Raw genomic sequence first — 27,549 nt, 5'->3', positions numbered from 1 at the left:
AGGAAGGCGCTGGGCTGCCTGGTCATGACCACCCGGCGTCCCCGCGCCGGTCTTGGCGCTGGGACCCGGACCCCGTCCGAGACGTCAGGCTTTGGAGAGAGCCCGTCCTCCTTCCACAGGCACCCCGGCGGAGTTGCTCTCCTTCCTTTTCCCCCACCTCAGCTTTCCCATTTGTGCAGCGGGGGTCCCCCGCCTACCTCCATTCCTTCTGCTGCCCACGGTCGGGCCCTGGACTTAGGCCCCACGAGGGCACAACCTACAGCCCCCAACTCCCGTGTTCAACGAGATGCCTCAGCACACCAACACAAGATCCCCGGGGGTGGGCACTTTGGGGATGGGGGCTTTGAGAAGGGCGCCTAGGAGGGAAGGGAAGGGGAAGGGGTCCCTGTGTAGTTGGGTAGTTGCCCCTTCCGCTACCGCAGTGCCGCCTGGACTGGGAAATCAGAGCCTGCAGTGTCAGGTTTCCAAACTGCAGGCTGAGAGGGTTTCAGACGCATCGCGGTCAATCGAGTCACCTGGGCTGGGCCCCTGGAATCCTTGTCGCGGTGTCCAGCTGTCCGAATGTTCAGCACTGCTTCAGCTAAGGGCCTGACCTCTGCTTGGACGGACTTAGAACGCAAGGCAGCCTGCTCAGCCTACTCTGGACCTCAGGGGACTCCAAGATTCAAAGGAGAATGCCGGGCTGGGACCCTTCCCCATCCCAAACCATCCTGCCCACACCCAGGGTCAGAAGGCGACTCTGGGCGGGTGCGGTGGCTCACACCTGTAATCCTAGCACTCTGGGAGGCCGAGACAGGTGGATCCTTTGAGCTCAGGAGTTCGAGACCAGCCTGAGAAAGAGCGAGACCCCGTCTCTACTAAAAAAATAGAAAGAAATTAGCTGGACAACTAAAAATATATAGAAAAAATTAGCCCGGCATGGTGGCACATGCCTGTAGTCCCAGCTACTCGGGAGGCTGAGGCAGAAGGATTGCTTGAGCCCAGGAGTTTGAGGTTGCTGTGAGCTAGGCTGACACCACGGCACTCTAGCCTGGGCAACAGAGTGAGACTCTGTCTCAAAAAATGAATAAATAAAATAAAATAAATGAAAAAAATATAAAAAAAGAAGGCGACTCTGAAGTTGCATTCCTTTCACATCTCACTGGGTGCATTCTGTAGCCAGAATACAAATAATAATACCAATAGTACCAATAGTATCAATGATAGCAACGGAGGTTTCCTGAGCACTTCCTAGAGCTCTGTAGGAATCAAGATTCAGACATTGACCGACTCTTCACATACTCAGAGGAAGGAATTAGCACCCCCATTTTGCAGATGAGGAAACTGAGGATCAGAGAGGGAAAATGATTCATCAGGGTTACCCAGCAAGCACATGGCAGAGTAAGGGTTTGAACCTCGGTCTTGCTCAGGGGCTTAACTGTGTCTCTGTTTTGCTTCTTATTTCCTAGGTGGTCCCACTGGCCCTGGCCACACATCCAAGTTCACATTGTCAGAAAATCCCAGCATGTCAGAGCAGGAGAGGTCAATGGGCTTTCAAGTTTATTATTTAGCAGTGGAACCACTCTTCAAATGAAACTTCAATATATAAATCAGATAAAAATAGAGTTATTCTACTTTTGAAGAACTGGTGGGGGGTGGGCAGTTCCTTAGTGCCCTCTTCCTTGAAATGAGGCACCACCCCAGGACCCTAGGACCTTCTAGATCAGGTCCTCACTTCACAGAGGAAGACATAGGAAGAGTTTTAAAAGGTAGAGCTTGGACACCTGCTTTGACTCATCCCCCCAAGTCTTGTCCCTGGCATTTTCTGGCTGGGTTGCTTCTTAGGCTGGACCTGATGATGCATGAAATGTTGTTAGTGCCCTCATTGAGTTTTGGGTCACCCCTCACCCCCAGGTAAAAGCACATCTGTCTGAGAAGGTCCTGAAGATGTGACTTGAGTGGTCGGGCAGCCTGGCAGGGAGCACTCCTGAGGGCAAAATACCCTCTGAGTCCGTACCGTGCTCCAGACACAGGCAGCCTTGGCCCTGGGTACAGGACTTCACGCTGAGTTAGTTTACTTTCCCTGCAGATGAGTCAGGATTCTTTCACTTCCAGCTTGTAGAAATCAACTCAAAGTGGCTTAAAAGAAAAAGGGAATTTGTTAGCTCACTGAACTGAAAACTCCAGGAACTCTTCATGTTTCAGGCACAACTGGATTCAGGAACTCAACTAATGCCACCAAACAGTGCCTCTTTACCCTCTGCTTTCCCCTGGTCCAGTTTTAGCCCTCATGGAGGCAAGGTGGTCACCAGCAGCTGCAGGCAGCCTTTCAGATTAACAATCCTATGGAACAAGAGCTTCCCTTTCCCAGTGGTTCCAGCCCAACTTTCTTGATGTCATCTCATTGGCCTGACCTTGATCACATGCCCATCCTTGGGCCAATCACTGTGGTCAGGGGGATGGAAAGCTCTGATTGGCCAGGCTGGGTTGTGAGCCCACCCATGGACATGGGGGCTGGGGTCAGCTCCCGCCAAACCATACAACTTTGAGTTGGGGAGAGGACAGTGAATGGTTATTGGTGAACAAAAACAGTGGGAAGGTCCATTTACCCTTCCAGAAGAGCCATCTTCCTTTGGACTCTCCTCCAAACTCTTCACAAAGTACCAAAAACTGAATTAGAATTTGATTGGAGTCATGAGCGCAACTTGTTCAGTATGTATGATTTTTTGGCATTCCCATTATGTCTGAGGGGCTGTGTTGTGCTCTGGCCCATTTCTGACGGTGGGAGCTCAGAATCTAGGATAGGGAGCTGATGGAGGGTAGGCGCTAAGGTTGTGTGAGTAGCTGAAAAGTGGTGCAGAGTGCTCTGGTAATGTTCTTTTTATGGGCAGTATCCTATTGTAAGTTTGAACCATAATTTCTTTGCCAAGTCTCTGCTGATCTTTTTTTCTTAGAAACTTTTATTTTATTACTATTATTATTATGTTTTAGAGATGGGGGTCTCTCCGTGTTGCCCAGGTTGGCCTCAAACTCTTGGGCTCAAGCAGTCCTCCTTCCTCAGCCGCCCGAGCAGCTGGGAGTACAGGCGTGCACCACCATGCCCAACTTTGTCCTGATGGTCTTTTAGGGTATTTTGAATATTTTGATGCTACAAACATTGCTGCAGTGAACATCCTTGAACCTTTATCTGTGCACACTTGTGCAAAGATAATGGTTGGATATATTCTTTAAAGTGAAATTACAGGGAAAAACGTGCATGTTGTAAAAAATACTGACAACCTAATCGCCAAAGAAATGATACCATTTTATGTTATGTTCAGCGATGTGTGAGATATAAGTTTCCCCACAACTTTGCTCACACTGAAATTAACAAACTTTTAAAATTTTGGCCACCTAGATCTCTCATTGTTTTAATTTTCATCTCTTATAAGAGAAGTGGAACATTTTTTCATGTTTATTGGTCATTTGTGTTTTTATTTTTGTAAACTAGTCATTTATTTCCTTTGCCCTTTTTTTTCTTAAATGTTTGCTCATTGTATATTTTTATGTTGATCTGTAAAAACTCTTCATTTATGGTGGGAATTAGTCCCTTTTTTTTTTTTTTTAGTAAACCTTATATTTTATGCTAAGTGAAATAAGTCAGCCACAGAAAGACAAATACTGCATGATCTCACACATGAAATCTAAAAAAGTCGAACTCATAGAAACAGAGAGTAGAAGGGTGGTTACCAGATGTTGGCAGATGTGGGAAATGGGAAGATGTTGGTCAAAGGGTACAAAGTTTCAGTAATAAGATGAATAACTTCTGGACATCTAATATACAGCATGGTAACTATAATTAACTAATTAATTTGTTGTATACTTGAAATTTGCTAAGAGTCAATCTTAAGTATTCTTACCATGCACACACACACACACGCGCACACACACGTAACCATGTGAGGTGCTGGATATTAATTAGATTTATTATGTTAATCATTTCATAATATATATGTACATAAAAACATCACATTGCACACCTTAAATATGTACAATTTTATTTGTCTGTTATACCTCAATAAAACTGGAAAGGAACTTTATATTTTAGGACATATAGTTTTAGATTTACAGAAAAAATGGGAGGCTAGTACAGAGTTCCCATATACCCTGTGCTCAGTTTCCCCTGTTATTGACATCTTACATTAGTATGGTACATTTGTTACAATTGATGACCCAATATTGATATATTATTATTAACTACAGTCCATAGGTTAATCAGATTTCCTTAGTTTTCCTTAATTTCAGCAGTCCCCAACCTTTTTGGCATCAGGGACTGGTTTCATGGAAGACAATTTTTCCACAGACCAGGGTGGGGGAGGGGAAGGGGGTGGGGGTGGGGATAGCCAGTGATGCGGAGCATCTGTAAGTATGGATGAAGCTCTGCTTGCTCACCCTCTGCTCACCTCCTGCTGTGCAGTCTGGTCCCTCACAGGCCACAGACGGGTACCAGTCCGTGGTCCAGGGGTAGGGGACTGCAGGCTAATGTCCTTCATCTGTTCCAGGGCCCCATCCAGGATACCACATTACATTTAGTTGTTATAGTTCCTTTGGCTCCTCTTGGCTGTGAACATTTCTCAGACTTCCCTTGTTTTTGATGACCTTGACAGTTTTGAGGAGCACTGGTCATATCTTGTAGAATGTCCCTCAAATGGGATTTATCTGATGTTTTTCTCATTATTAAGCCAGGGTTATGAGCTTTAGGGAGGAGGACCACAGGGATTGGGTGCCATTTTTATCATATCATATCAAGGGTATATACAGTGGTCTCTCCTTGCCTGTGAGGGATCAATTTCAGGACTCCTGCAGATACCAAAATCCTAGGATGCTCAAGTTCTTTTTTTTTTTTTTTTTTTTGAGACAGAGTCTCACCCTGTTGCCTGGGCTAGAGTGCCGTGGCATCAGCCTAGCTCACAGCAACCTCAAACTCCTGGGCTCAAACAATCCTACTGCCTCAGCCTCCCTAGTAGCTGGGACTACAGGCATGCGCCACCATGCCCGGCTAATTTTTTCTATATATTTTTAGTTGTCCAGATAATTTTTTTCTATTTTTAGTAGAGATGGGGTCTTGCTCTTGCTCAGGATGGTCTTGAACTCCTGACCTCGAGTGATCCTCCCGCCTCGGCCTCCCAAGAGTGCTAGGATTACAGGCGTGAGCCACCGCGCCCGGTTTTGGACGCTCAAGTTCTTTATATAAAATAATGTAGTATTTGCATATACCCTGTGCACATCCTCCCCTATACTTTATCTCTAGATTACCTATAGTAACCTAATACAATGTAAGTGCAATGTAAATAGTTGTTATACTATCTTGTTTTTTATTTGTATTTTTATCGGGTTTTTTTTTTTGAACTTCTTTCTTTAGGAGACATAGATTCAGATTGCCCTGAACATATGTTCCCTGAATATTTTTGATCTAAGTTTGGTTGAATCCATGGATGCAGAACTCACAGATAGGGCGAGCCAGCTGTAGTATCAACATGACTTGTCACTGTTGATGTTGACCTCAATCACCTGGCTGAGGTAGTGTTTGTCAGGTTTCTCCACTGTGAAGGTACTGTCCCTTCTCCCCCTTTCCATACTGTCCTCTTTGAAGGAAGTTACTATATGCAGCCTACATTTATGTAGTGTGGAGTTATGATCAACCTCCCTGAGGGCAGGGTATTTACATAAGTTGTTTGGAATTCTTCTGTATGGGTGTTTCCCTCATTTGTTTAGTAATTCAATCATATTTACCTCGGTGTGCGCTCCTGGATACTTATTGGGTTAAATAACAGCTTTGTTGAAGTATATTCACATACCACACAACTTACCCACCCATTTAAACTGTAAAATTAATTGGTTTTTAGTATAGTCACAGAGTTGTGCAACCATCACCACAATCAATTTTACAACATTTTAATCACCCTCAAAAGAAACCCCACACTCTTTAGCAGTCTCCCCTCATTTCCTTCCAACCACCCCCAGTCCTAAGCAACCACTAATCTACTTTCTGTCTCTATGGATTTGCTTATTCTGCACATTTCATATAAATGTAATCATACAGCGTGTGATCTTTTGCGACTATCTTCTTTCACTTCGCATAACATTTTTAAGCTTCCTTTATGTTATTCCATGAATCAGTACTTTGTTTCTCTTTGTTGCTGAGTAATATTTCATTATGTAGATACACCGTATTTATGCATTCATCCATTGACGGGCATTTGTGTTGTTTCCACTTTTTGACTATTATTAATAATGTTGCTATGAACATTTGTATACAAGTTTTTGTGTAGACATATTTTCATTTCTCTTGGGTATATACCTAAGAGTGGACTCGCTGGTTATATGGTAACTATGTTTAACCTTTTGAGGAACTGCCAGACCGTTTCCTAAAGCAGTTGCATATTTTATTTTATTTTATTTATTTATTTTTTTTTTGAGACAGAGTCTCACTCTGTTGCCCAGGCTAGAGTGAGTGCCGTGGCGTCAGCCTAGCTCACAGCAACCTCAAACTCCCGAGCTCAAGGGATCCTCCTGTCTCAGCCTCCCGAGTAGTTGGGACTACAGGCATGCACCACCATGCCCGGCTAATTTTTTCTATATATATTTTTAGCTGTCCATATAATTTCTTTCTATTTTTAGTAGAGATGGGGTCTCGCTCTTGCTCAGGCTGGTCTGGAACTCCTGAGCTCAAACAATCCGCCCACCTCGGCCTCCCAGAGTGCTAGGATTACAGGCGTGAGCCACCGCGCCCGGCCAGCAGTTGCATATTTTACATTCCCATTGGAGTGTATGAGAGTTCCAGTTTCTCCACATCCTAGCCAACAATTGTTATTATCTATATCTTGATTATTGTCATCCTAGTGGTCAATCTCTTAACATTCCTCCCCACTTCCAACCCCTCCCCATCCTCTGGTAACCACTATTCTCCTCTCTACTTCTGTGAAAACAACTTTTTAGATTCCATGTAGGAGTGAGATCACGTGGTATTTGCCCTTCTGTGAATGGATTATTTCATTTAACATAATATTCTCCAGGCTCCTCTATGTTACTGCAAATGACAGGATTCCATTCTTTTTTTATGGCTGAATAGTATTCCATTGCATTTATATAACACATTTTCTTTATCCATTCATTCATTGATGGACATTTAGGTTGAGTCCATATCTTGGCTACTGTGAATAGTTCCAAGGAGCCATTTTAAATTGGAGAATGGTATTAGAAACTAAGATTTGGTTGCTAGTTATGCTCAATTCTTGGTTTTTAATGTTGCAAGTATTTTCTTCAAATTTGTAATTCTTTTTTTTTTTTGAGACAGAGTCTCACTCGGTTGCCCAGGCTAGAGTGAGTGCCGTGGCGTCAGCCTAGCTCACAGCAACCTCAAACTCCTGAGCTCAAGGGATCCTCCTGTCTCAGCCTCCCGAGTAGCTGGGACTACAGGCATGCACCACCATGCCCGGCTAATTTTTTCTATATATATTTTTAGCTGTCCATATAATTTCTTTCTATTTTTTTTAGTAGAGATGGGGTCTCGCTCTTGCTCAGGCTGGTCTGGAACTCCTGAGCTCAAACGATCCGCCCACCTCGGCCTCCCAGAGTGCTAGGATTACAGGCGTGAGCCACCGCGCCCGGCCTGTAATTCTTTTAAATATATGGAATGTCTATATTTTGAATGCTCTCTTGTATTTAAAAGCCTTCTGGAAGGATAGTATTTTGGCAGGCAGATATGTGGTGGTGGGGGGCATTCCAGGTAGAGAAGACACATGGAGGCTGGAAAGTGCAGGATGCATTTGGAACAGTAAAGAGCTGATGGTTTTGGCTGGGGGATTCAACCTGTGTAGAGAGGAGTGTGAAATAGGGCTCAAGAGAGATTAGAGCCACATGGTGATAGGGCTTGAATGCCAACCGAAAGAGTTTATATTTAATTTGTGAAACAGTGGGAGTCATTGAATGTTCTTGAGCAGGGAAGAACACTTAGCAATGTGGTTTGTGGGTAAAAAGGAGCTTTTCAACTTCTACTAAGCAACTGGCTCTCCAATTTGGTACAATATTGACCTCAAGGGATAGTGTTTAAGTTGGAATTATTTTGTTTACAGGTGAAAGAAACCTGCACCCAAACTGGCTAAAGCAAATAAAATTAAAAAAACCAGCCCCATCACCAAAAGCCCCCAAACTTATTGGGTTTCTTTTTTCTTTTCTTTTCTTTTTTTTTGATTCAGAGTCTTTCTCTGTCACTCAGACTAGAGTGCCATCGTGTCAGCCTAACTCACAACAACTTCAGACTCCTGGGCTCAAGCGATCCTCCTGCCTCAGCCACCCGAGTAGCTGGGACTACAGGCATGTGCCACCATGCCCAGCTAATTTTTTCTATATTTAGTAGAGACGGGGTCTTGCTTTTGCTCAGGCTGGTCAGGAACTCCCGAGCTCAAGTGATCCTCCTGCCTCGGCCTCCCAGAGTGCTAGGATTACAGCTGTGAGCCATGGCGTCCAGCCCTTGGTTCATTTTTCTGAACTGCCCTGGGAGTAATGGCTTTAGGCATGGCTTAATCCAGCACTATCTTCCAGGCTCTGCATCTTCTGGATTGGCAATGTCTTCTAACTGACTCCTTTAAAGGAGCATCAGGGAAATTCTGATGGACACTCTTCAGACTTTTCAAGGTGTATCTCAGAAGAACTGCTGCAACCCTGGCTGTTTGCTGTTTTTTATTATGCACCTTTGGTATAAGTCTTCTTTGGCCATTAGAGCTTGGCCTCTGGAAAGAGTACTGACCTGGGAACAAGAATCCTGACTCTGTTACTTAGGAGTTCTCTAATCTGGACCAAATTACTTCTCCACTTGGGAAAGTCTCAGTTTTCTTATCTGTGAAAGGGGAGAATTATGCCTGCCTGACCTCCCCCAGGGTTCAACTGCAGAAATAGGTGTGGACTGTAAAGTGCCTGACTCTCTTCTTTTTTGGCAGTGGGTTGCACCCTGAGGGAGGTGCCACCCCATGCTTACAGCGTGGGGCCTGTTCTGTGGGTGGCTCCTCCCCTTTCCCTTCTCTTCTCATTCCCACCAAAATGTCCCTGACTATGCCAGCTGTCTTAGTCTGTTTGAGCTGCTATTACAAAATACCATAGACTGGGTAGCTTATAAACAACAGAAATATATGTCTCACAGTTCTGGAGGCTGGGAAGTCCACGGTCAAAGCACTGGTAGATTCGGTGTCTGGTGAGGGCCCAATTCCTGGTTCATAGACGGTGCCTTCTCGCTCTGCTCCCACATGGGAGAAGGAGCTAGCTAGCTCTCTGAGATCTCTTTTATAAGGGCACTAATCTCATTCATGAAGGCTTGGCCCTCAGGACTTAATCACTTCCTAAAAGGCCCTATCTCCTAATATCATCACCTTGGGGTTAGGATTTCAACACCTGAATTTTGGGGGGACACAAACATTCAAACCATAGCACCGGGTCTCTTCGTGTCTACTCTTCCAGTGATAATCTGATAAACTAGTTCTTCCCGAAGCTTTAATAGCTGATAGTGGCTTAAAAGCTTGGCCCTCTGTGTACCGTTCGGTGGAATTTCAGATACGTGGCAGGTTAACAGGGAGAATATTTGGGGATGGGTGGTTTGTTTTTCCTTATATTCAATGCGGTCCAATTCAGCAGATCACATTTACTAAGTTAATACATTGCACTCATTAATGGAGGTAATCAACATCGGAGGATTCCCCAGGATGTGAAAAGTTAATCACTGTTGCTGTTGTGATTTTTACGGCAGGCTGGCTCAGCAGACCAGACGGCTGTGTGAGGGTGTTGCAGGGATTTCAGAGACGGATGAGACACAGTCTTTGCACTCTAGTGGGGAGACAGACAGGCACATAAATAACTCATGTACAGACAAGCAGAGAGAACCGTGTGATCAAGGTTAAGCAAAGCATCCCGGGAACTTTTGCTCCGATTTGGATTCTGGGAGGCTGGGGACAGATTCTAGAGGTGGTGTGGGCTGAGTGGTTAGAGCACGCAGGCAGGCTTGGGGTGGGGAGGGAGGGCAGACCAGCTAGGAGCAGAGCCTGAGCAAAGGCTCTGAGCTAAGGAAAGGCAGGGCATGTCTGGAGAAGGACTCACAGATCAGGAACACAGGGGTCTGTATGGTGAAGGTGGAGGGGGCAGCGTGTCATGGTGGGAAAGGCTGCAATGGAACGAAGTGGGGAAGGATTGGATGTCTCAGGTGAGCAGTTTGGATGCTATCTGATATGCAGTGGGCAGCCACTGACCTTCTTGGGCAGGGGAGGAGCTGACAAGATCTGTGTTGGGAGGTGGGGGCTGGTATGGAGTGGGGCGAGGATGGGGTGGATGGGGGATGGGTTAGGAGGAAACTGGATCCCAGGGGCTGACGGTGCAAGGAAGGCCTGGCCTCTGTTTCTTCCTGCATGTACGACCTTGGACAAGTTCACTTTCCTCCCCTGAGCCTCTTCTTCCTCATCTCTAAAATGGGATCACCCAGTTCAACGAGGTTTGATGTGAGGCTTAGAGGAGAGAGCGCAGGGGTGGGTTTGTTGTCAGTGAAGGCACAGAACTGGAGGAGGCCGATAGGTAGGGTGGGAAGGGAGGGTGATGATGAACATGTGGCATTATCTCATTTAATCCTCCCCAAAACCCTTCAAAGTGGGTATTACTATTAATATTATGACTCCCATTTTATAGAAGAGGAATCTGGGACTCACAGTGGGAAATCCCGCCCCCACGGCTGGTGAGGGGAACCAGGCTGGGGTCCTGCAAAGCCAGGGTGACCACTTTGTTGTGGGAACAACAGTCCTTTCCACCTGCCTCTGACAGGGGGGTGGGTGCAGAGGGGAGGGGAAGGGAGGCTGGGTTGGGGTGGGGCAAGGAGGCAGAGCTGGCTCTTGTGGCTGAGGTTGTACCCACACAGTGACAGAGTGAGTGGGGCGAGGGGGACTGGAGTGGGGGGTGGTTCCTGAGTGGGCCTTCTCTTCTCTCCCCTGGGGCCCGCGCATGCCTGGTGTGTGGTCTGTCGGCCCAGGAGGGTCCCTGTGCCTGCCCTGGGCCTCATCTATAAAATAAAGCTGTTGGACCGGATGAATGACTTCTTGGGATTTTTCTGGCCCTAACAACTTATGACATCATGATCAAAAATTTTATTTACTTTTTGAAAACATAACATAGTCACATGGTTTGAATTCAAAAGGGATCAAAGCAGTTACAGCGCTGCCAACCACTCAGTTCTCCTCCCGGGAGGCAACCATGTCACCAGTTCATCAGTGTCATCAGCTTCTCCCACAGAGATGGCAAGAGCGTGTCACTCAGGGCTGAATCCTGAGGAACCCCACGATAGGGAAAGATAGGGAAATTTGTTTTCAGAATAGGATGGGATTAATCAGGGTGGGCTTCCTGGAGGAGCCAACTTTTGAGCCAGGTTGTACAGAAGGGGAGTCATCTTGGGGCAGGAAGTAGGTCACAGAGGAGGGTCATGATCGTCCCTCCCAAAGCTGTCCTCATCTGGTATGAATGGCTCTGTGGCCAGCCATCTTCACAGACCAGGAACTGGGGGGCAGCTTTGTGACCTTCTTCCCCCGACCCACGTCCAACCCAGCGCCAGGTCCTGCCAGCACCACCTGCTTAGCTCACTCTCCAGTGTGCCCATATCTGCCCAACTCCACACCTCCCCTACCCGAGCCACCCCTGGAGTCCTTTAGCATCTCACCTGGCCGCTCTACCGTTTCCCACCCTGAAGCCAGATGACCCTCCTGAAATGCCCATGGATCATGTTGCGGAGGCTGAAGGGAAGCAGGCAGGGCCGGATGCTCTGGTTGGGAGGCCACAGGAAGAGGGGGAGCCCTGTGCTCTCCAGCAACTTCTCTCTGGTCCTCGAGGGCCCCGTGCTTCCTCCTGACTCCGGGCTTTGCCCGTGCTGGTCCCTCTGCAGCACATTGCACCAGACTCCCTTCTCCCAGTGAGGCCTTGGCAGGGACTGAGTGTGTGCGTCCCCTACAGATTCGGGTGTTAAATCCTAACCCCTCCATGAGGTGGAGCCTTTGGGAGGTAGTTAGGTCATGAAGGTGGAGCCCGCATGAATGAGATTAAGATTAGCGCCTTTGTAAGAAGAAACATGAGAGAGAGAATCTGTCTGCCATGTGAAGATACGAGAAAATGGCACCTGCAGACCAGGAAGAGGGCCCTCCCCAGACACTGCCCCCTTGATCTCAGGACTTCCGAGCCTCCAGAACTGTGAGAAATAAATTTCTGTTTATCTGAGACATCCAGTCTATGGTATTCTGTTATAGCAGCCCGAACTGATGAGACAGTCCTCCTCATCTATTAGTGCTCAGCTCAAGCTGCATCTCCCCCGGGAGGACGTCTGCAAAATCCTTCCCCCAGCAAATAGCCTGTGCCCCATCAGAGCAGCTGCACACTTTTTTTTATAGCACTGTACCCAGTTAGTAATTACACACACCCTTGGAATAGGTAACATCTCACCTGTATGACAAGATACATTGTGGTTTTTTTTTTTTTTTTGAGACAGAGTCTCACTCTGTTGCCCAGGCTAGAGTGCTGTGGTGTCAGCCTAGCTCACAGCAACCTCAAACTCCTGGGCTCAAGCAATCCTTCTGCCTCAGCCTCTGGAGTAGCTGGGACTACAGGCATGCGCCACCATGCCCAGCTAATTTTTTTCTATATATATTTTTAGCTGTCCAGATCATTTCTTTCTATTTTTAGTAGAGACGGGGTCTCGCTCTTGCTCAGGCTGGTCTCGAACTCCTGAGCTCAAACAATCCACCCGCCTTGGCCTCCCAGAGTGCTAGGATTACAGGCGTGAGCCACCACCCCCGGCCGAGAAGATATATTGTTTAAAAGGTCACTTTTAAACTCTCCATGCTCTCATCTGCCCTGTTCCCTCTTCCCCTCACCTAGGTGATGACTTTTGTTAGCTTTTGTGTCTCCAGATTTTCTATATGTACAGATAAGCAAGTGTGAATTTCTACTTTATTCCTTCCATCCCTTTTAATGTAAATTACATGTACTGTTCTGCACTGGATTTTTTCTCTTAACAAGGTATCTTGGAGATCTTTGCAAGAGAGCACACAGAAACACCCTCATTTACAACACTTTTTTTTTGGCTGCAGATGGTTTTATTACATGGATGTACCATAATTTATCTAATCAGTCCCCCCCTCCTTTTTTTTAAAGACGGAGTCTCACTCTGTTGCCCAGGCTACAGTGCAGTGGCCCGATCATAGCTCATCCCACAGATAACCTTGTCCACAAGCTGGAACTGTAGATAAATTCTCCAAATGGGGGATCGTGGGGCTAAAAGGGAAATGCATGTGTCAGTTAGACAGATGTTGTCAAGTTGTCCTCCAGAGGGGCTGTGCCAATTGCCACTCCCACTGGTAATGTATGGGAGTGCTCGTTTGTAATGATTTATTTATTCATGTGGTTATTAGATGGTTTCTCTCCCCACAGGACTGTTTGCCCCAAGAGGGCAGGGACTACGCCTGTTTTGCTCATCATCATAGGCACTCAATAAATGCTGAATTAATCAATAGATTCATGGTTCTACTAAGAGAGGTTGGCCAGAGTAGGAAGGAGACCACCTTCCCTTTGTGTTCACCGTGCCCAGCCCAGTTTCCCTGATCCTTTTGGAGGGCAGCTGGGACCCTGGGAGAGAGCCTGCAGGTTCTGGAAGACCTCATCCTGACTGCTGACTGCTGGCCCCCCTCCAGAGCAGCCCCTCTCCTACTCTGGAATCAAGGAGTCCAGTGTCTTAGCCCTCTAAGGAGCCCTGAAGAACAGACCCTTATCTGATGCGTGGATCCCCTGCCCAGCCTCTGTTGACATGCCTCTAGTGACAGGGAACTTACCATTTCCAAGTTGACTCCTTTCAACTTCCGACAGCTAGCTTTTGGAAAGCTTTTCCATCTATTGCGTTGGAACCTGCTCCCCGTAGCTGCCCCTCTTTAGGGAATTTTAATTGTGGTTCTCTGGAAACACGGCACTCTGGCAGATGAGCAGGAGGGATATTTGGGGACAGGTACACCCCAGCAATCTTTCTCCAGCAAGTGGGCCAGCTCCCTGAAGGAGCTCTGCAGAGCCCTGCCCACCTCACTCTGTCCTGTCCTGCCCACAGGTACGTGCAGGAAGGGCGGTTCCGAATCGAGGAGAGGACGCTGACAGCCTTCCAGTGGCTCTACAGCCCACAGCAGCATCGCATCCTCAGCCGCGCGGACCTTGAGTCTCCCTCCAGGTAAAGGGACCTGCTGCCCTTACCCTCATTCTTGGGCCTGGGTCCAGGCCCTGCAGCTGGTACTTATGCAGCCAGTCCCACAATGGTCCATAAATGCACAGTGGGGAACTTTGCCCTGGAGTCATGGAGTCACCTCCTCCCAGAGTCCTGGAAAGTATTTATCAGCCTGGGCACCTGCCCAGCCTGGAATGCACTGAGTGACTTGAGGCAACTCACTGCCTCTGCTTTCTCTTCTGTAAAATGGGTATGATCATATTTTTCCTGCCTTCTCTCATGAGGTATGGGTCTCCAGTGAAATGATGCCTGCAAGATTTCCGAGGCCTGGAGATCAGCCGGCTCTGCTTTAAGAGGGAGAGAGGCTGGTGAATGGCTGGGCAATGACCACTTTGCCCTGGATGGAGCCAGCCCTGCCTTCCTTGTCTGCCTCCTTCCCCATGCTAGAGAATCCAGCTCTGACCCTGAGTCTGGGTGGGGGGTAGGGAAGGGGGCTTTCCCCCAGGTACAGCTCCCAGGCCTCTGCCTGCTCTTCCCCCACCATCGTGGACACGTGTGGCCAGCATTAGCAGCCTTCACAGAGCCATCCTGGCAGCCCTGCTGCAGCCACACCCCTTCCCAAGGCCTCGGCCAGACCTGACCCTGGGCCTTCCTTTCTACTTTTCCCTTTGAAACCTCTTTGCACCAGGACCCTCACAGCCAAGAATGAACAGGGCTTCCCTTCCAGGGGTGGCTGAATGGAAGTGATGTCATTTGCAGGTGCGTCATGGGCTGGCTGAAAAGAGAACGGGCTTAATGGTCTTACTGCAGCTTCCCAAACTGGCCCCAGGAATAAGGTTTAGCAGTGATGGGACACTTCATCTCCCCAGACATCTTCCAGGAGTCCTTAGCTAAGAACAGTGTATCTGCTCCCTCTCGTCTCATCGACAATTTCAGAAAGCACAAGGTAGACAGCTACCCTGGGCCCAGTTCCCACGAATGAGCAAGAATTAATTGAATGATGATGTGGAAGTGACAGGAACCCTGGGACCCTGACTCAGGCCACCTGGGAATTCTTGGTGTTCAGGGAATGGGTAGTCAGACAAGTGCCCTGGACTCCAGGGAGTAGATTTCAGATAATGTAGAGAAAAGACAAAACCCCAAGAGCTTGAAGCAGGGGTATTCGGAAGTGTGCGAAGATGAAATCTGGACTGTACACTTGTAAATGCTTGCAGGGAAAGGAAAGAGGCCGGTGTGGCTGCTGTGGGAGCCCTGTAATGAGACACGGACATGAAGGGCACTTGGTTTGATGTAGTATCAGTCAACCTGCAGAGCCCACTGTGTGCCAGTTGTCATCTGACACAAAGTAGCTTCTCCCTCACCTTCTTGTATTTCCTTCAGAGCTCTCAGCCTTACCTGACATCATCTTATTTGTCTATTTGTTCATCGTCTGTGTCCCTTGTTAGATTGTAAGCTCCATGGGATGGGGCCTTTTCTTTCTTGTTCTCCACTGTGGCCCAGCACAGTGCCATTAAGGGCACTGAAATTATAACAAAGGAACAGAATGCAGGCTCTGAACTTGTAGGAAGGCTGGTAGGAAGGCAAGCCCGCCTGGGCCGGCTCAAACTGCCCAAGGTAATAGCAGGGGAAGAAGAGGGTGAGACATTCTGCCCATGCTGCTGGCTGCAGGCTAACGGAGCTGCTCTGTTTTCTGAGCCAAAGAACAAGAATGCTCTTCGGAGTCACAGGAGCAGAGCTGAGTCCTCCGAGGAGGAAAGCAATCATAAAACAGGATGGAAACATTAGAAATAACTTCAGATTTCAAACTCAGGAAGGCTATCTCCCAGGGGATTTGAAGAGGATTTTTGCCATAGCTCAGTGACTGTACTCATTTTTGTGATGGAATAGTTCTTTTTTCAGTGCTTATTATGTCATATGGTAAATGCTTTGCAGGAATAAATTGATTTAATCTTCACAGCAATGCTACGATCTAGGTACTATTGTTCTCCCCATTTTTCAGATGATGAAACCGAGGCACAGAGGTTAAGTAACAGTAGGTAAGTGGCGGTGCTCATAGCCACTGTGCACACTGCCTCTCAGTATGAGGCCCATACCTGAAGGCAGAAGACCGGGAAGGAATTTCTATCATTACAAAGAGCAAGAAGGTGACATCCACAAACCACAAATGGGTGGACTTAGCATCAGTCCTGGTCAAGTTTCAGAGTCCATTATCAAAGGGAAGGTTTGGGGGGCACTTAGGGAAGAGGTGGGTGACTCTTATTAGCGAGTGAACTTTCTGAGAACACACCCTGCTGGGGGAAGCTTATTGCTTTTCTGATTAGTTTCTAGACTTGAAATAGGATTGGGGGTGGTGGAGCAGGAGACAGTGGTTCTGAGTTTCAGCTAGAAACTGTTCATTTCTTCCTGTTCAAAGCCTTGCAGGTGACACAGAGGAATGTGGACTGGGGGATGGCACAGCTAAGGCGGTTGGTGAGTGGGCTGCCCTTGGCTGAGTCCTGCTCATTGTGTTTTTCGGTGATCTCATGAGGCAGAATGTGGATATCATGCTGGTGACATTGCTCATGGCAGGAACCCGGGCACCATTCCAGCAGGCGAGATGGCAGCGTTGGGGCCCAAAGTGCCCTGGAAATGGGATTCCAGGTCCAAGTCTAGTAGATACGATTTAACAAGGATAAAGAAGAAATCTTTTGGCCTCTAATCCTACCTGCACCTGGGCAGCAGGGTAAGGGAGTCAGAGCTGTCTGAGGAGTTCCCACTGAGTAGAAGCTTGGGTGTGGCCCCATGCATTAGGTGTTTACCAAAGAAAACACTCGAATCTTGGGGCTGTAAGAGCTCAGGCCGAGTCCAGAGCAAGGGAAGGGATGGTCCTGCTGTCCTGAGGCTCCAACTCTAAGAGGAATGTTGCTTTGTTTGTTCATTTATTTGATGGACAGCAGTTTAACACCTTTCCTGTACTCCAGTACACTGTGCCAGATGTCACCCTTGAACAGCCGAGCAGTTGTATTTCTGGGTGATGGACCAGGCTGCTGAAGGGACCATAAGCTGGCCACCCCTGCTGTCCTTTCTTCCTTCCACAACTGTCCATTGTGGTCCTGCCCTGGGTCAGGCCCTGGAGTACAGTGGTCCTCAAGGCAGACAAGGTTTGCCTCCAAAGGAACACACATTCTAGTGGGAGAGACAGACAATAAACATGTAAACACAGAGACAAGAGAGTTTCCCAAGATGATCAGAGTGCTGAAGAAACTAAAACAGGGCATTGAGATAATGAGTGGCCAGCAAGCATGTGGGGGGACTTTGGAAGAGGTGGAAGGCCTCTCTGAGAAAGTGACATTTGAGCTGAATCCTGAAGGGCACAAGGGACAGCCATATGGAGAAGCTGCTGGTGAGGGGTGTTGAATGGATGGGGGCGAGGGGGCATAGGACATGGGGTGGACGAGTATTTCTGCAGGGGGAACAGCAAGTGCAAGACCCTAGGTATGTTCTAGAAGCAGAAAGGCAGTGTGGCCAGAGCACAGGAGGCCATCACCAACAGAGGCGAAGATTTCTGTGCAATTAAAGGAATGGCTTTCTAGCACTTTGTGCTGCCTAAGGACAGCGTGGGCTGCTCCTGAAGGAGTGAGCTTCCCATCACTGGAGGTGTTCAAGCCATAGTCAGAGACCACCCTCTGTGGAGGTTGTGGAGGATGAGATTCAGGCATCTCAAAGGTTGGCTACAGGACCTTTCATTTCTTCAACCCCTTCAAGTTCAGGAACATGCTTGGTTTGACAGAAGCGGGCAGGATGTCTGCGGAGAATGAAGGAAAGCTCTGGGCAGCGAGGTCCAAGGCAGGGGGCAGATTCAGGGGTTTTTAGCAGCCTTTGAAGGTTCCCGGCCACTTCCAAGACCGGACAGCACCGTATCACCTCCCCGGTCCCACCCAACGCGGAGCTGGAGCGAGCCCCAGCGCGCCTTCCTCAATAGACCAGGAGCCCGTGGATCTTTCCGCACTTCCGTTTCCCACGGCCTCGGACCTCATTCTCCAGGAACCTCTGTGGGCAGGTGGGCTACTCCCTCCTTCTCGCCCCCGGGTCCCTTGGGCGCGCCTGCCCCGCCCCGCGCCTTTGTTGTGAAGGAGCCGCTTCAGGCAGTCCCCTGGCAGCGGCGACACGAGCGTCCCCACTGCAGGCGCAGCGCTCAGGACCCGCTGTGCTCCCCCGCCGCCCAGGGCCCGCTCCCCGGCGCCCGCCCTGCCGCCCCTTCTCCGGCAGCTGCGCGGCACTGAGACCGGCGAGCTCGGTGCGCACCGCCAGGATCAGGGCGCGGCCCCGGCGGCGGCGTCGCTGGGGGCCGGAGCGCGAGGTGGGCGCACCGGGACAGCAGCGGCAGGACCCCAGGCCCCGCCGGCGCGGGCTCCGGGCTGCGCGTGCGTGGCTGTGGCGGCGCGGGGCGCGCCCGCCAGGTGTGCGAGCGGCCGCGGGCGGGCGGAGGGCGCGGCTTTGTGCGCTCCCGGACGCGGGGCCGGGTGTGCGCGCGTGCGCGCCGCGGTGACGGGGCACGCGACTGGGCGGGCTGCGAGGGAACCCCGCCGCCGAGGAGGAGGGGGCTTGGGTCCGGATGGACAGGGGCGGACGCCGCCGCTGCCGGCGCGCTGGCGGGGCGAGCCGCCGGGACGACTGTTGACATTCCGTCGGCGTCGGGGAGTGAGCCGCGGGCGCCAGGCGTCACAGAGGTCAGTGGCTCCAGGGCTGGTTTGTAATTCCTTAGCCAGCCTGGCTCGGGACGTGAGTCCGGTGCGACTGAACGTGGAATGGGAGTGCGTGCTGTGAGGGCGAATGCGTGCGTTTGCAGAGAGATGCCGGCACGTATGGACCGTGCGAGCCTGGGCTGCGATCCACAGAGCCATTCAGCGTGACGGGCTGTGTTCGGGAGGTGGGGAGACTGTCCTCAGATATCCGCGCGGGTGGGGCGCTGCACACTCGTCCACGTATGCGGGTGTGCGTGCTCGAGTGAGATCCGGTGCAGCCCGTGTCTCCGGCAAGAGTGGCTGACAGACACGGAGGTCAGAGGTGGGGTGTTTACAGGTGGCAGCAGAAGAAACAAGCCAGGAGCCCCAGGAGGACGCTGTAGCCAAGCGGGGTTGGTTTGCTTTTTTCCCAAAAGAGCAGAAACCCACCCCAACCTCGCTCCAGCCTGTGCCTGTTGCAGGGAGAGGAGCTAGGATGGGGAGTGCTGGTTGAGGGGCCTGTATGGATCTTTGGGGCAGGGCCAGCCTCCAGCCTGATGCTCATTTCCAGAGGCCATGAGTGGGTGCGTGGGTGTGGGGGTGCCAGCCCTGGGTGGGGGTCCAGGGCATGCGTGCGTTCGGGAGACTTCGGGAGCCTGTGTAGACTCCACTCTGGCTTTGCCACCGCCAGACGCTGTGTGTCTGGACCTGCGAGCTGGTTGGGGGTGTACCCTTCTTTCCTCTCATGTGTTTTCTGTAGCCCCCCCCTTCTTAACAAACCCAAAGGGCATTGACATGCAAGTGGGGTTTGGGCTCTGAATGCCCCCATCAGAGCAGCCTCCACAGGGAATAATAGGGTTGTCCTGGGCTGGGCGCCAGGGCTCTCAGGTTCTTTGCATGCTTTGTGACCCTGAGGCCCCCTTAACCCCCTAGGCCTCAGTTTCCCATGAGGAGGGAGAAGGCACTGCCCTCCCCTGTTCTTCCTGCTGAAGGGTGAGGAGTAAACAGAAAGCTCACACAGCCTCCTGGGGCTGGGAGGCTGGGAGTGACTCAGGGCCTGTGGGGTCCTGTGCCGTGATTACCTCCAGGAACGTCCCAGCACATCTTTTTGACTTGGGCAGGAGTTGGAAGAGGCTCTGTCCTCACCTCCAGGCTGCGGTGTTGGATTTTCTGAGTCTGGGGTCGGGCGGCTTGGGTGTCTGCTAGGTCTGGCTGCTCAGGCTTCAAGAAGCTGCCTCAGATTCCTCCTCCCTTCCCAGATGTTGAGGAGTGGGGGAGGGCCGGGGCTTGGGGGTATTGGTAGGGGGGTGGGATGGGGGACTGGAGTTGAAGAGCCGCAGCAGCCACTTTCGGCCCCTGTCGTTGATGTTTCTGGGAAGAGGCAGATGCAAACTAGGGTAAGGCCAGGGCACGGCTAAGTGGGACTCGTGCTTAGCCCAGGGTGTTCAGGTAATTTGGTGGGAGGTAGCCTCAGTTCCAGAGAAGAGGCTGCTCCTGGGGCAGGCACCCTTAAAGCCCTCCTCTCCCTTTTCCCCATGACCCTGTCCGATGAGGTGCGGCTGAGCCCCGAGGGAAAGGGACCCTGGCATGGACGGGAGTGGTGGCAGTGTAGCACAGTGGTTAAGCATGAGGGCTCTGCCATCACTCAGACCTGAATCCCAGCCCCCACACCCACTCGCTGAGTCTCCACCTGCTTTCCCTGCAAAGCAGAGCCTGAGAGAAAGGCTTTTGTGCAGCGGTTTATTTGGGAAGTGACCTCAGGGAACAAGGGTGGGGCAAGGGGTACCAAGGAGAGAAAGGGAAACAGCACAAGGATGCACTATTTCTATTAGCACCACCACTCTGCTGGCTAGTCTTCTGAGGACCCTTACAGACTGCATCTCAGAACTTCCCTGTTGTGGAGAGAAACTGGGAAGCATTTACCAGTAGCCCTGTCCCCTGCTGGACAAGGGTGGCTCTGTGGACATTAACTCCCATGTGCTTCCAGATTGCACATGTGTGAAGCTCAAGTGGTTTCATGTGGACATCCCACACTGCAGCTTCAAAGAAGGCCCAGCATGGCCCTACCCGAAGCACTGCCACGTCACACCTGTGAAATGCTGCTCAGAGCCTGCAGGGAACTGGCCACTGCAGAAGTGGCTGGATAGGAGGTGGGGCCAAGAGGGCTTGAAGCGGCACACTGAGGGGCCCAACACACTGCCAGACCTTGGATAAATTTCCTTACTTCTCTGAGCCTCAGTTTCCTTATCTGGGTGTTATGAGTTTTAAATAAGATACTTATTGAATGTTTGAACATGGTAACGGGTCCATAGCAAGGGCTTCACTAATGGAGTATTTCTTGGTAGCCAGAAAGACCACATACTTGGGGTGGCTCAGATATTCATTCACTTCAGTGGAGGTAGACACTATGTAAGATGACCTGTAAAGACCCCTCCTGGTCATGGGATCTGGGGCTCAAGGGCTAGACTCCTGACATGGTCAGTTCCTCTGGGGCTGCGGCCCAGTTTCCCAGACCTCCTGAATGCTTCTGTTTTGCAGTCTGTGAATTGGAGCCAGGGATGCCCTGTCCCTGGGCTGGCTGCTCAGATGTGCCTCTCCCAGGGCTCTGACCCCAGGAAGACACGGGAGCCCAGCAGTGGGCAGAGGAGGACAAGGGGAGCAGGTAGCTTGGAAGCAGGTGCCTGCTTGGAAGAAGGGAGGAAGGAGTGGAAGGAAGGTGGGAGGAGTGGAGGGAGGGTGGTTGCAGGCATTTGGAGCTGGCAGATGGTTGTGGTCACTGGTCTGGGCCATCGCAGTTAGTGGGGAGACAGGGCAGCGGGGTGAGGGAGGGCTGGAGAAAGGGCCAGAGTAGCAAGGGAGAGGGGAGCAGGTTGGCAGAAGGTGGCCAAGAATGATGGAAGAGCCAGGGCTGGGGGTGAATTGGACTGCCAGGTGCATGGGGATTAGCGGTGTCTGGGGTGGCGGGAACCAAGTAGGAGAGTGATGGGGTGGCACGAGGCAGGGAAGGCAGTGGCTGAGGATTAGTTGGGGAGTCCTAGGGCATAAGCCAGGGCAGGCTTCATATTTCAGCGTACAGCATCCATAAGCCTCCTCATTCTCCTTTTTTCTAACGTGTCTACCTGCCCCTCCCAGGCCACCACCCCCTTTGACCAGGGAGGCGCTCTCTGCAGACACTGAGGTCCTGTTACGAGTGGTGATTGGAGAAGGTGCAGCTGTGCCTCTGCCAAGGTCTGTTGCCATGGTACCATGGTGGCCCTTGTCTCCCTATCTTCTCCCTTCTCTGAGCAACATGCCACCCGCTCTGGGAGAGGTCACAGGATGGGGAAGGTGTCCAGCTGCCTCTTGCTTGTGCATGGCCAGCTCAAGCTGGCATCACAAAGGTCATGCGTTCATCCCTCTGCCTGTAGGCAAGGTCATCCCCAGCCTAGCCTGGGGCGGTAGAGCAGCCAGTGTGTTCATGTACAGTCATTTAAAGACTACTGTGACCTCTGTGATTTGTTTTAAATAGGCTTAGTAAGAAATAAAAACTGTAATGCCAGCCTGTCCATCTACTCCCCTTTTAATGAGCGCATCATGTGAGTGATATTCTCTTCTCGCCCACCTCTCTTAATGCTTTGGTGCCTCTGGCAGTTCTGCCTCACGTCTGATCTCAGCCTGCCATGCTACACTTGTGTGTGTGTGTGTGTGTGTGTGTGTGTGTTTATTTGCTTTTCTCTATTTGCTGCAACCCTTCAGGACTTCCAGATGGTTACAGGGGGATTCCTGTACGCCTGCTCATGATTCGAAATAGCAGTAGGGGCTCCCAAGACAGGTGCGATGCCAAGGCAAGGATTGAGACATGACTCTGTCCTTGAAACTGAGCTCCCCACCCTGCCCGTGCTCTGGTCCTGGGCTTGTGGCTTGCTCTCAGGGCCAGCTGGTATCCTGCTCCCTTCCCTGGTTCAGATCCAGGATTGCCAGTCTCCTTCCTGGATCGTGCTGGGCCTGCTGGCTGGGCCCTGCTTGGTCTGGGTCAGCAGATGGCAGCAGGCATGGGCACCTTGGGGACCCTGGCACAGCCAGGGCCTGCCGATCAGAGGGCTGGTAGTGAGCAAGAGCCGGAGGGCGGTGACAGGCAGTCAGGCACACTGAGGTGTGCCTGTGCCTGTGCACACCTGTGTTTGGTGTGCATGCGTGGCCTTGGAGGGCTTGTTGCTGGATTGCTGTGTCTATATCTCTATGTGGCTACATGTGGTTCCTCTGAGCATGTCTGTGTGTGTACAGTTGTGTGCTCCAGCTTGTCGATGGGGACTTTTCTCTGGATATGTGTCTGGCCACCCACTGGGTGCTGTCCAGGGTCCTCAAGGGTGTGCCTGTCTGGTGGCAGGTGATATTTCACCCCAGCAGGATTTCCTGGCCCCCTGAGGCTCTGTGAGTCTTTTCCCCTGCCCAGTTCTGCCCTCTCTCCAGGCTTCTTTACTCTGCCCCTCCCTCTGCCCAGAGGAAGTTGCTTCTCCCCGTCTGGCTGTGTGGGTGCCCACTGCCTTTTGGGCAGGGCTTGGGGAGGGACAACCAATCCGATCTCTGTCTCCATCTCCTGAGCTCTGAGCTCAGGGTGATGAGCATGAGCCCTGGGTTGAGAAGATGAGTCAGGGATGGCCGCAGGGGTGGGCGGAAGCAGCCTGTGTGTCAGCATGCCGCAGGGAAGTGTGCGCTCCTGCCCGCGTCCACCTGACCTGTCCTCGGTGGCCTGGGCACCAGTGCAGCCATGAGAAGGCCCCCCGTCCACGCTGTTCATACTTTTCCCCAGTGGCCTTGGTTGGCACGGTTCCTAATGGGGAGCAGAGTGGTCTCTGGGGCTCTAGACATCCCACTGGGGGCCTTGGCCTCAGCATAATTCATCTCACCGTGATCACTGATATTCATTAAGCTCTTCCTGCACCAGGCCCTGGACCACACACTATACATGCATTAGTGCATTTATTCCTCAGAACAATCTGGTCCTATGAGGATAACAATCCTATGAGGTGGGTTCTAAAATCATCTCCACTTTAGGAGGAAGTAGGTGGTCAGAGAGGTTGGGTCACTTCCACAAGGTCACACAGCTAGTAAGTGATGGAGCCGGGTTCTGAACCCAGGTCTGTTCTTGACAATCGCTACTGTTCCCCCTCTCTTCACAAAGCTGCCTCCATCTCCCCCTGGCAGTCTCCCCTCAGGCCGTTACAGATCATCCCCTCTGTACACGTCTCCCCAACCATCTGGTCCCCTTTGGATCGTATGGCCCTATTGTAAATACCTGCATAAAGGTATCCCTCTTTTATCCTCTACCTCCTCACCCCCCACCCAGAACAGGGATCTGTCCTGTTCACTGAAATATCCTCAGAACTAGCAGAGAGCCTGGAACACAGGGATGTAACAAACATTTGATGAATAAATCAATTAATGAAAAAAGATAGGTCTGACTCCAGACCCAAGCTCTAAACCCCTCCTTTGCACAGTCTCTCACACAGCAGGGACCACTGCAGAGTGGCCAAGAGCACAGGCTCTGGAGCCAGCTTGCTTGGTTCAGATTCTGGCTCTGCCAGTGTTCTGGTTATCTAATGCTGCATAATGAACCACCCAAAAGCTTCTGGCCAGAAACAAATTTTTTTTTTTTTTTTTGAGATAGGGTCTTGCTCTGTCATCCTGGGTAGAGTGCAGTGGCATCATCATAGTTCACTGCAACCTCCATCTCTTGGGCTTAAGTGATCCTCCTGCCTTAGCCTCCCAAGTAGCTCCGACTACAGGTGTGTAACACGATGACCAGCTGATTTAGCTATTTTTTCTATTTTTATTAGAGATGGGTCTTGCTCTTGCTCAGGCTGGTCTCGAACTCCTGAGCTCAAGCAATCCTCCTGCCTCGGCCTCCCAGAGTGCTAGGATTACAGCGTGAGCCACCACGCCTGGCAGAAACAATTTATTCTGGTATTTATTTTGCTCATGAATCTGCAATTTGGGCAGGGCTCAGCAGGAATAACTTACATCTTCTCTACTCAGTGTCATCTGGGGTGGTTCACGGTCCAGGGGCTGGAATCATCTGAAGGCTCAATGGCTCACATGTCTGGTGTTTGATGCCGACCATCGGCTTGGGGTCTCACTTCCTCTCCACATGGGCCTCTCCATGTGCTCCCTCTGTGTGCTAGTTTGGGCTTCCTTCCAGCGTGGTGGCTGGGGTAAGGGGCAAGCATCCCAAGAAAGAGAGCCAGGCAGAAGTGATTTCACTTTTTTTGATGTCGCCTTGGAAACAGTGCAACGTCACTTCTGCTGTAGTCAAAGCCCTGCCTAGATCCACGAAGAGGGAACACAGACCCCATCTCTCGGTGGAGGGGTGTCATTGTCACATTGCAAGAAGAGCACATAGGAGGGGAGATATAGTATGGTCATCTTTGGAAGGTACAGTCTGTGATGGCCACTAACTAGGAGTGTGACTTTGAGTAAATCACTTAGTCTCTGTCCTCTCATGTCCCCATCTGTAAAATGGGGGCACTGTCAGCCCATACCTCATCAGGTCATTCCTTTAGCAGTGATGACACTTTCGCCCATGGGTCCTCCTGGCCACAGGGAAGGCGTTGGTCCAGGTTTTCCCAGACTACAGGGTCTGTTCCCAATTGCCATCCACTCTCATGTATTACAGGAGTCACGTTACTGTGCAGAGCCCTCCTGAGGGTGAGGCTTGTAACGGGGAGAGAAAGGGGAACTTGGATGAAAGAGGCCTGTTCTGTCTCGGTTTGTTCTATCATTCCAAGTCAGCCCTGCTCCCTTCCAAGGGGCACGGGACAAGCGTTGGTGGTGGAGGTGCCATGAGGCTGGGGCTTGGAAGAATTGCTCTGGCCCCGGTGGTGGGTGGGGGGACCCCCATCAGGATCCCCATCTTTGTCCAGGGAAATCAGGGTAACTGAATCATGAACGTGCTGTGTTTGAGCTGTGGGCTTTTTAAAAAAAGTGCCTGAAGGAGCTCCCTACCTGCCCACCCCTCCCACCTCCACCTGAGTCACTGCTCCTCTGCCAGAGGTGTGAGCCCCCTGCCCAGCTTGCCAGGCCTTGGGGAGGAATCTCGGGGTTTGCTGGTCCTGGCCCAGGTGGGGGCTGTTCCTCTGCTGGGCATCGGCAGGGGGCCCAGGAAGAATCCTGGGGTCTGCTTGAGCCCTGCCTGGCAGGGTCTCACATCTAATCCTGCCTTCATTTGGGGGCTGCTCTGCTGTGAGCCGTCCTAAAGGAATGACAAAAGGGTTCAAAGCGGGGGCCTTGAGTTTGAATCCTGCCTCTGCCACCTTCCAGCCCTGTGACCTTGGGCAAGCCTCTTAACCTCTCCGAGGCTCCGCTTCCTCACCAGGAAAGAGAGTAGGCTTGTGGCAAGGGTTTAATGGGATAAAAAGTATGACATATCTGGTTCATGGGAGACTCACAAGAAATGACTGAAATTATTCTTCACAGATGAAAAACCTGAGGCGGAGGGAGTTTAAGTAGTTCCCCCACAGCTACGTTTAATGTCAGAGCTGGGGCTGGAACCCATGTGTTCTGACACCAGGGAGTTGTTGCAGAATTCCCGTCCCCCATCTTTGCTGGCCCCCAGGCGGGCAACATGGCTGTGTCCTAGAACTAGGAACAGGAGGACTGTCCCCTTTCCTCCCTGCACCACCCGAACTTGCCTGCAGAGGGCGCGAGTGCCCACCTTCTGGCCCGTCCTGGGGCAGGAAGTACCCAGTTACTGTCTCAGTAGGGGAGGGTTGGGAGTGACCCAGCTGGATGGGGGTGGGCAGATGAGCAGGGCGCTGGCTGTGTGTGATCTTTAGTGAGACTCCCCCCTTCAGACAGCCCGCAGTGTACAAGCCTTTCTACAGATAATTCCAGGGCCACCAGTGATAGTGGAAATATTATAGTGGATTTCATTCCAATGTTTCTCACTGGATCAGAATCATCCGGGGAGTTTGTGAAAGATGCAGATTCCCTGGTCCCACCCAAGAACAATGGGGTCAGAATTTGACTAGTCACACCAGCTGACAGGGCGACAGGTCTGTGCCAGGCTGAACACGTGCTAACTCATGGACCCCTCCCAGCAGCCCTGTGAAGGAGGTGCTACTGTTATTCCTGTTTTATGGATGGGCAGCCTGAGACCCAGACAGATAAAGGACCTTAACCAAGGTCACACCACTGGCAAGCAGCAGGGCTGGGGTTAGATGAAACCCACGCTGTTCAGTCCCTAAGTGGTTGTCAGGCCCAGTACATTTGAGAACCTATGTCATAACCCTCGGCCTGCCCTCTTTCTTGCCTCCTTTTGCTTTCTTTTAATTTTCATTGTTTTGAAGGGTATATATATATATATATATTTTTTTTTTTTTTTTGAGACAGAGTTTCACTCTGTTGCCCTGAGCAGAGTGCCGTGGTGTTGGCCTAACTCACAGCAACCTCAACCTGCTGGGCTCAAGTGCTCTTCCTGTCTCAGCCTCCCAAGTAGCTGGGACTACAGGTGTGAGCCACCATGCCCGGCTAATTTTTTTTTCTATTTTTAGTTGCCCCGCTAATTTTTTCTATTTTTAGTAGAAATGGGGTCTCGCTCTTGCTCAGGCTGGTCTCGAGCTCCTGACCTCAAGT

General features: G+C 50.9%; 1 protein-coding gene across 1 annotated transcript in view; it reads left to right on the top strand.

Moving 5' to 3' along the window:
- Nucleotides 1-27,549, top strand: part of RAP1GAP2 (RAP1 GTPase activating protein 2) — a 228,243-nt gene that overhangs the window by 192 nt on the left and 200,502 nt on the right. The window contains exon 2 of the mRNA XM_069483478.1: nucleotides 14,126-14,242. Within this exon, the coding sequence (XP_069339579.1) occupies nucleotides 14,126-14,242 (117 nt within the window). The remainder of the gene's footprint in view (nucleotides 1-14,125; nucleotides 14,243-27,549) is intronic.

Source organism: Eulemur rufifrons, chromosome 9 (assembly GCF_041146395.1).
Source record: "Eulemur rufifrons isolate Redbay chromosome 9, OSU_ERuf_1, whole genome shotgun sequence".
In the NCBI taxonomy this organism is placed as follows: domain Eukaryota; kingdom Metazoa; phylum Chordata; class Mammalia; order Primates; family Lemuridae; genus Eulemur; species Eulemur rufifrons.
The sequence above is the reverse complement of the archived record's forward strand: the minus strand, read 5'-3'. Positions and strand labels throughout refer to the sequence as shown.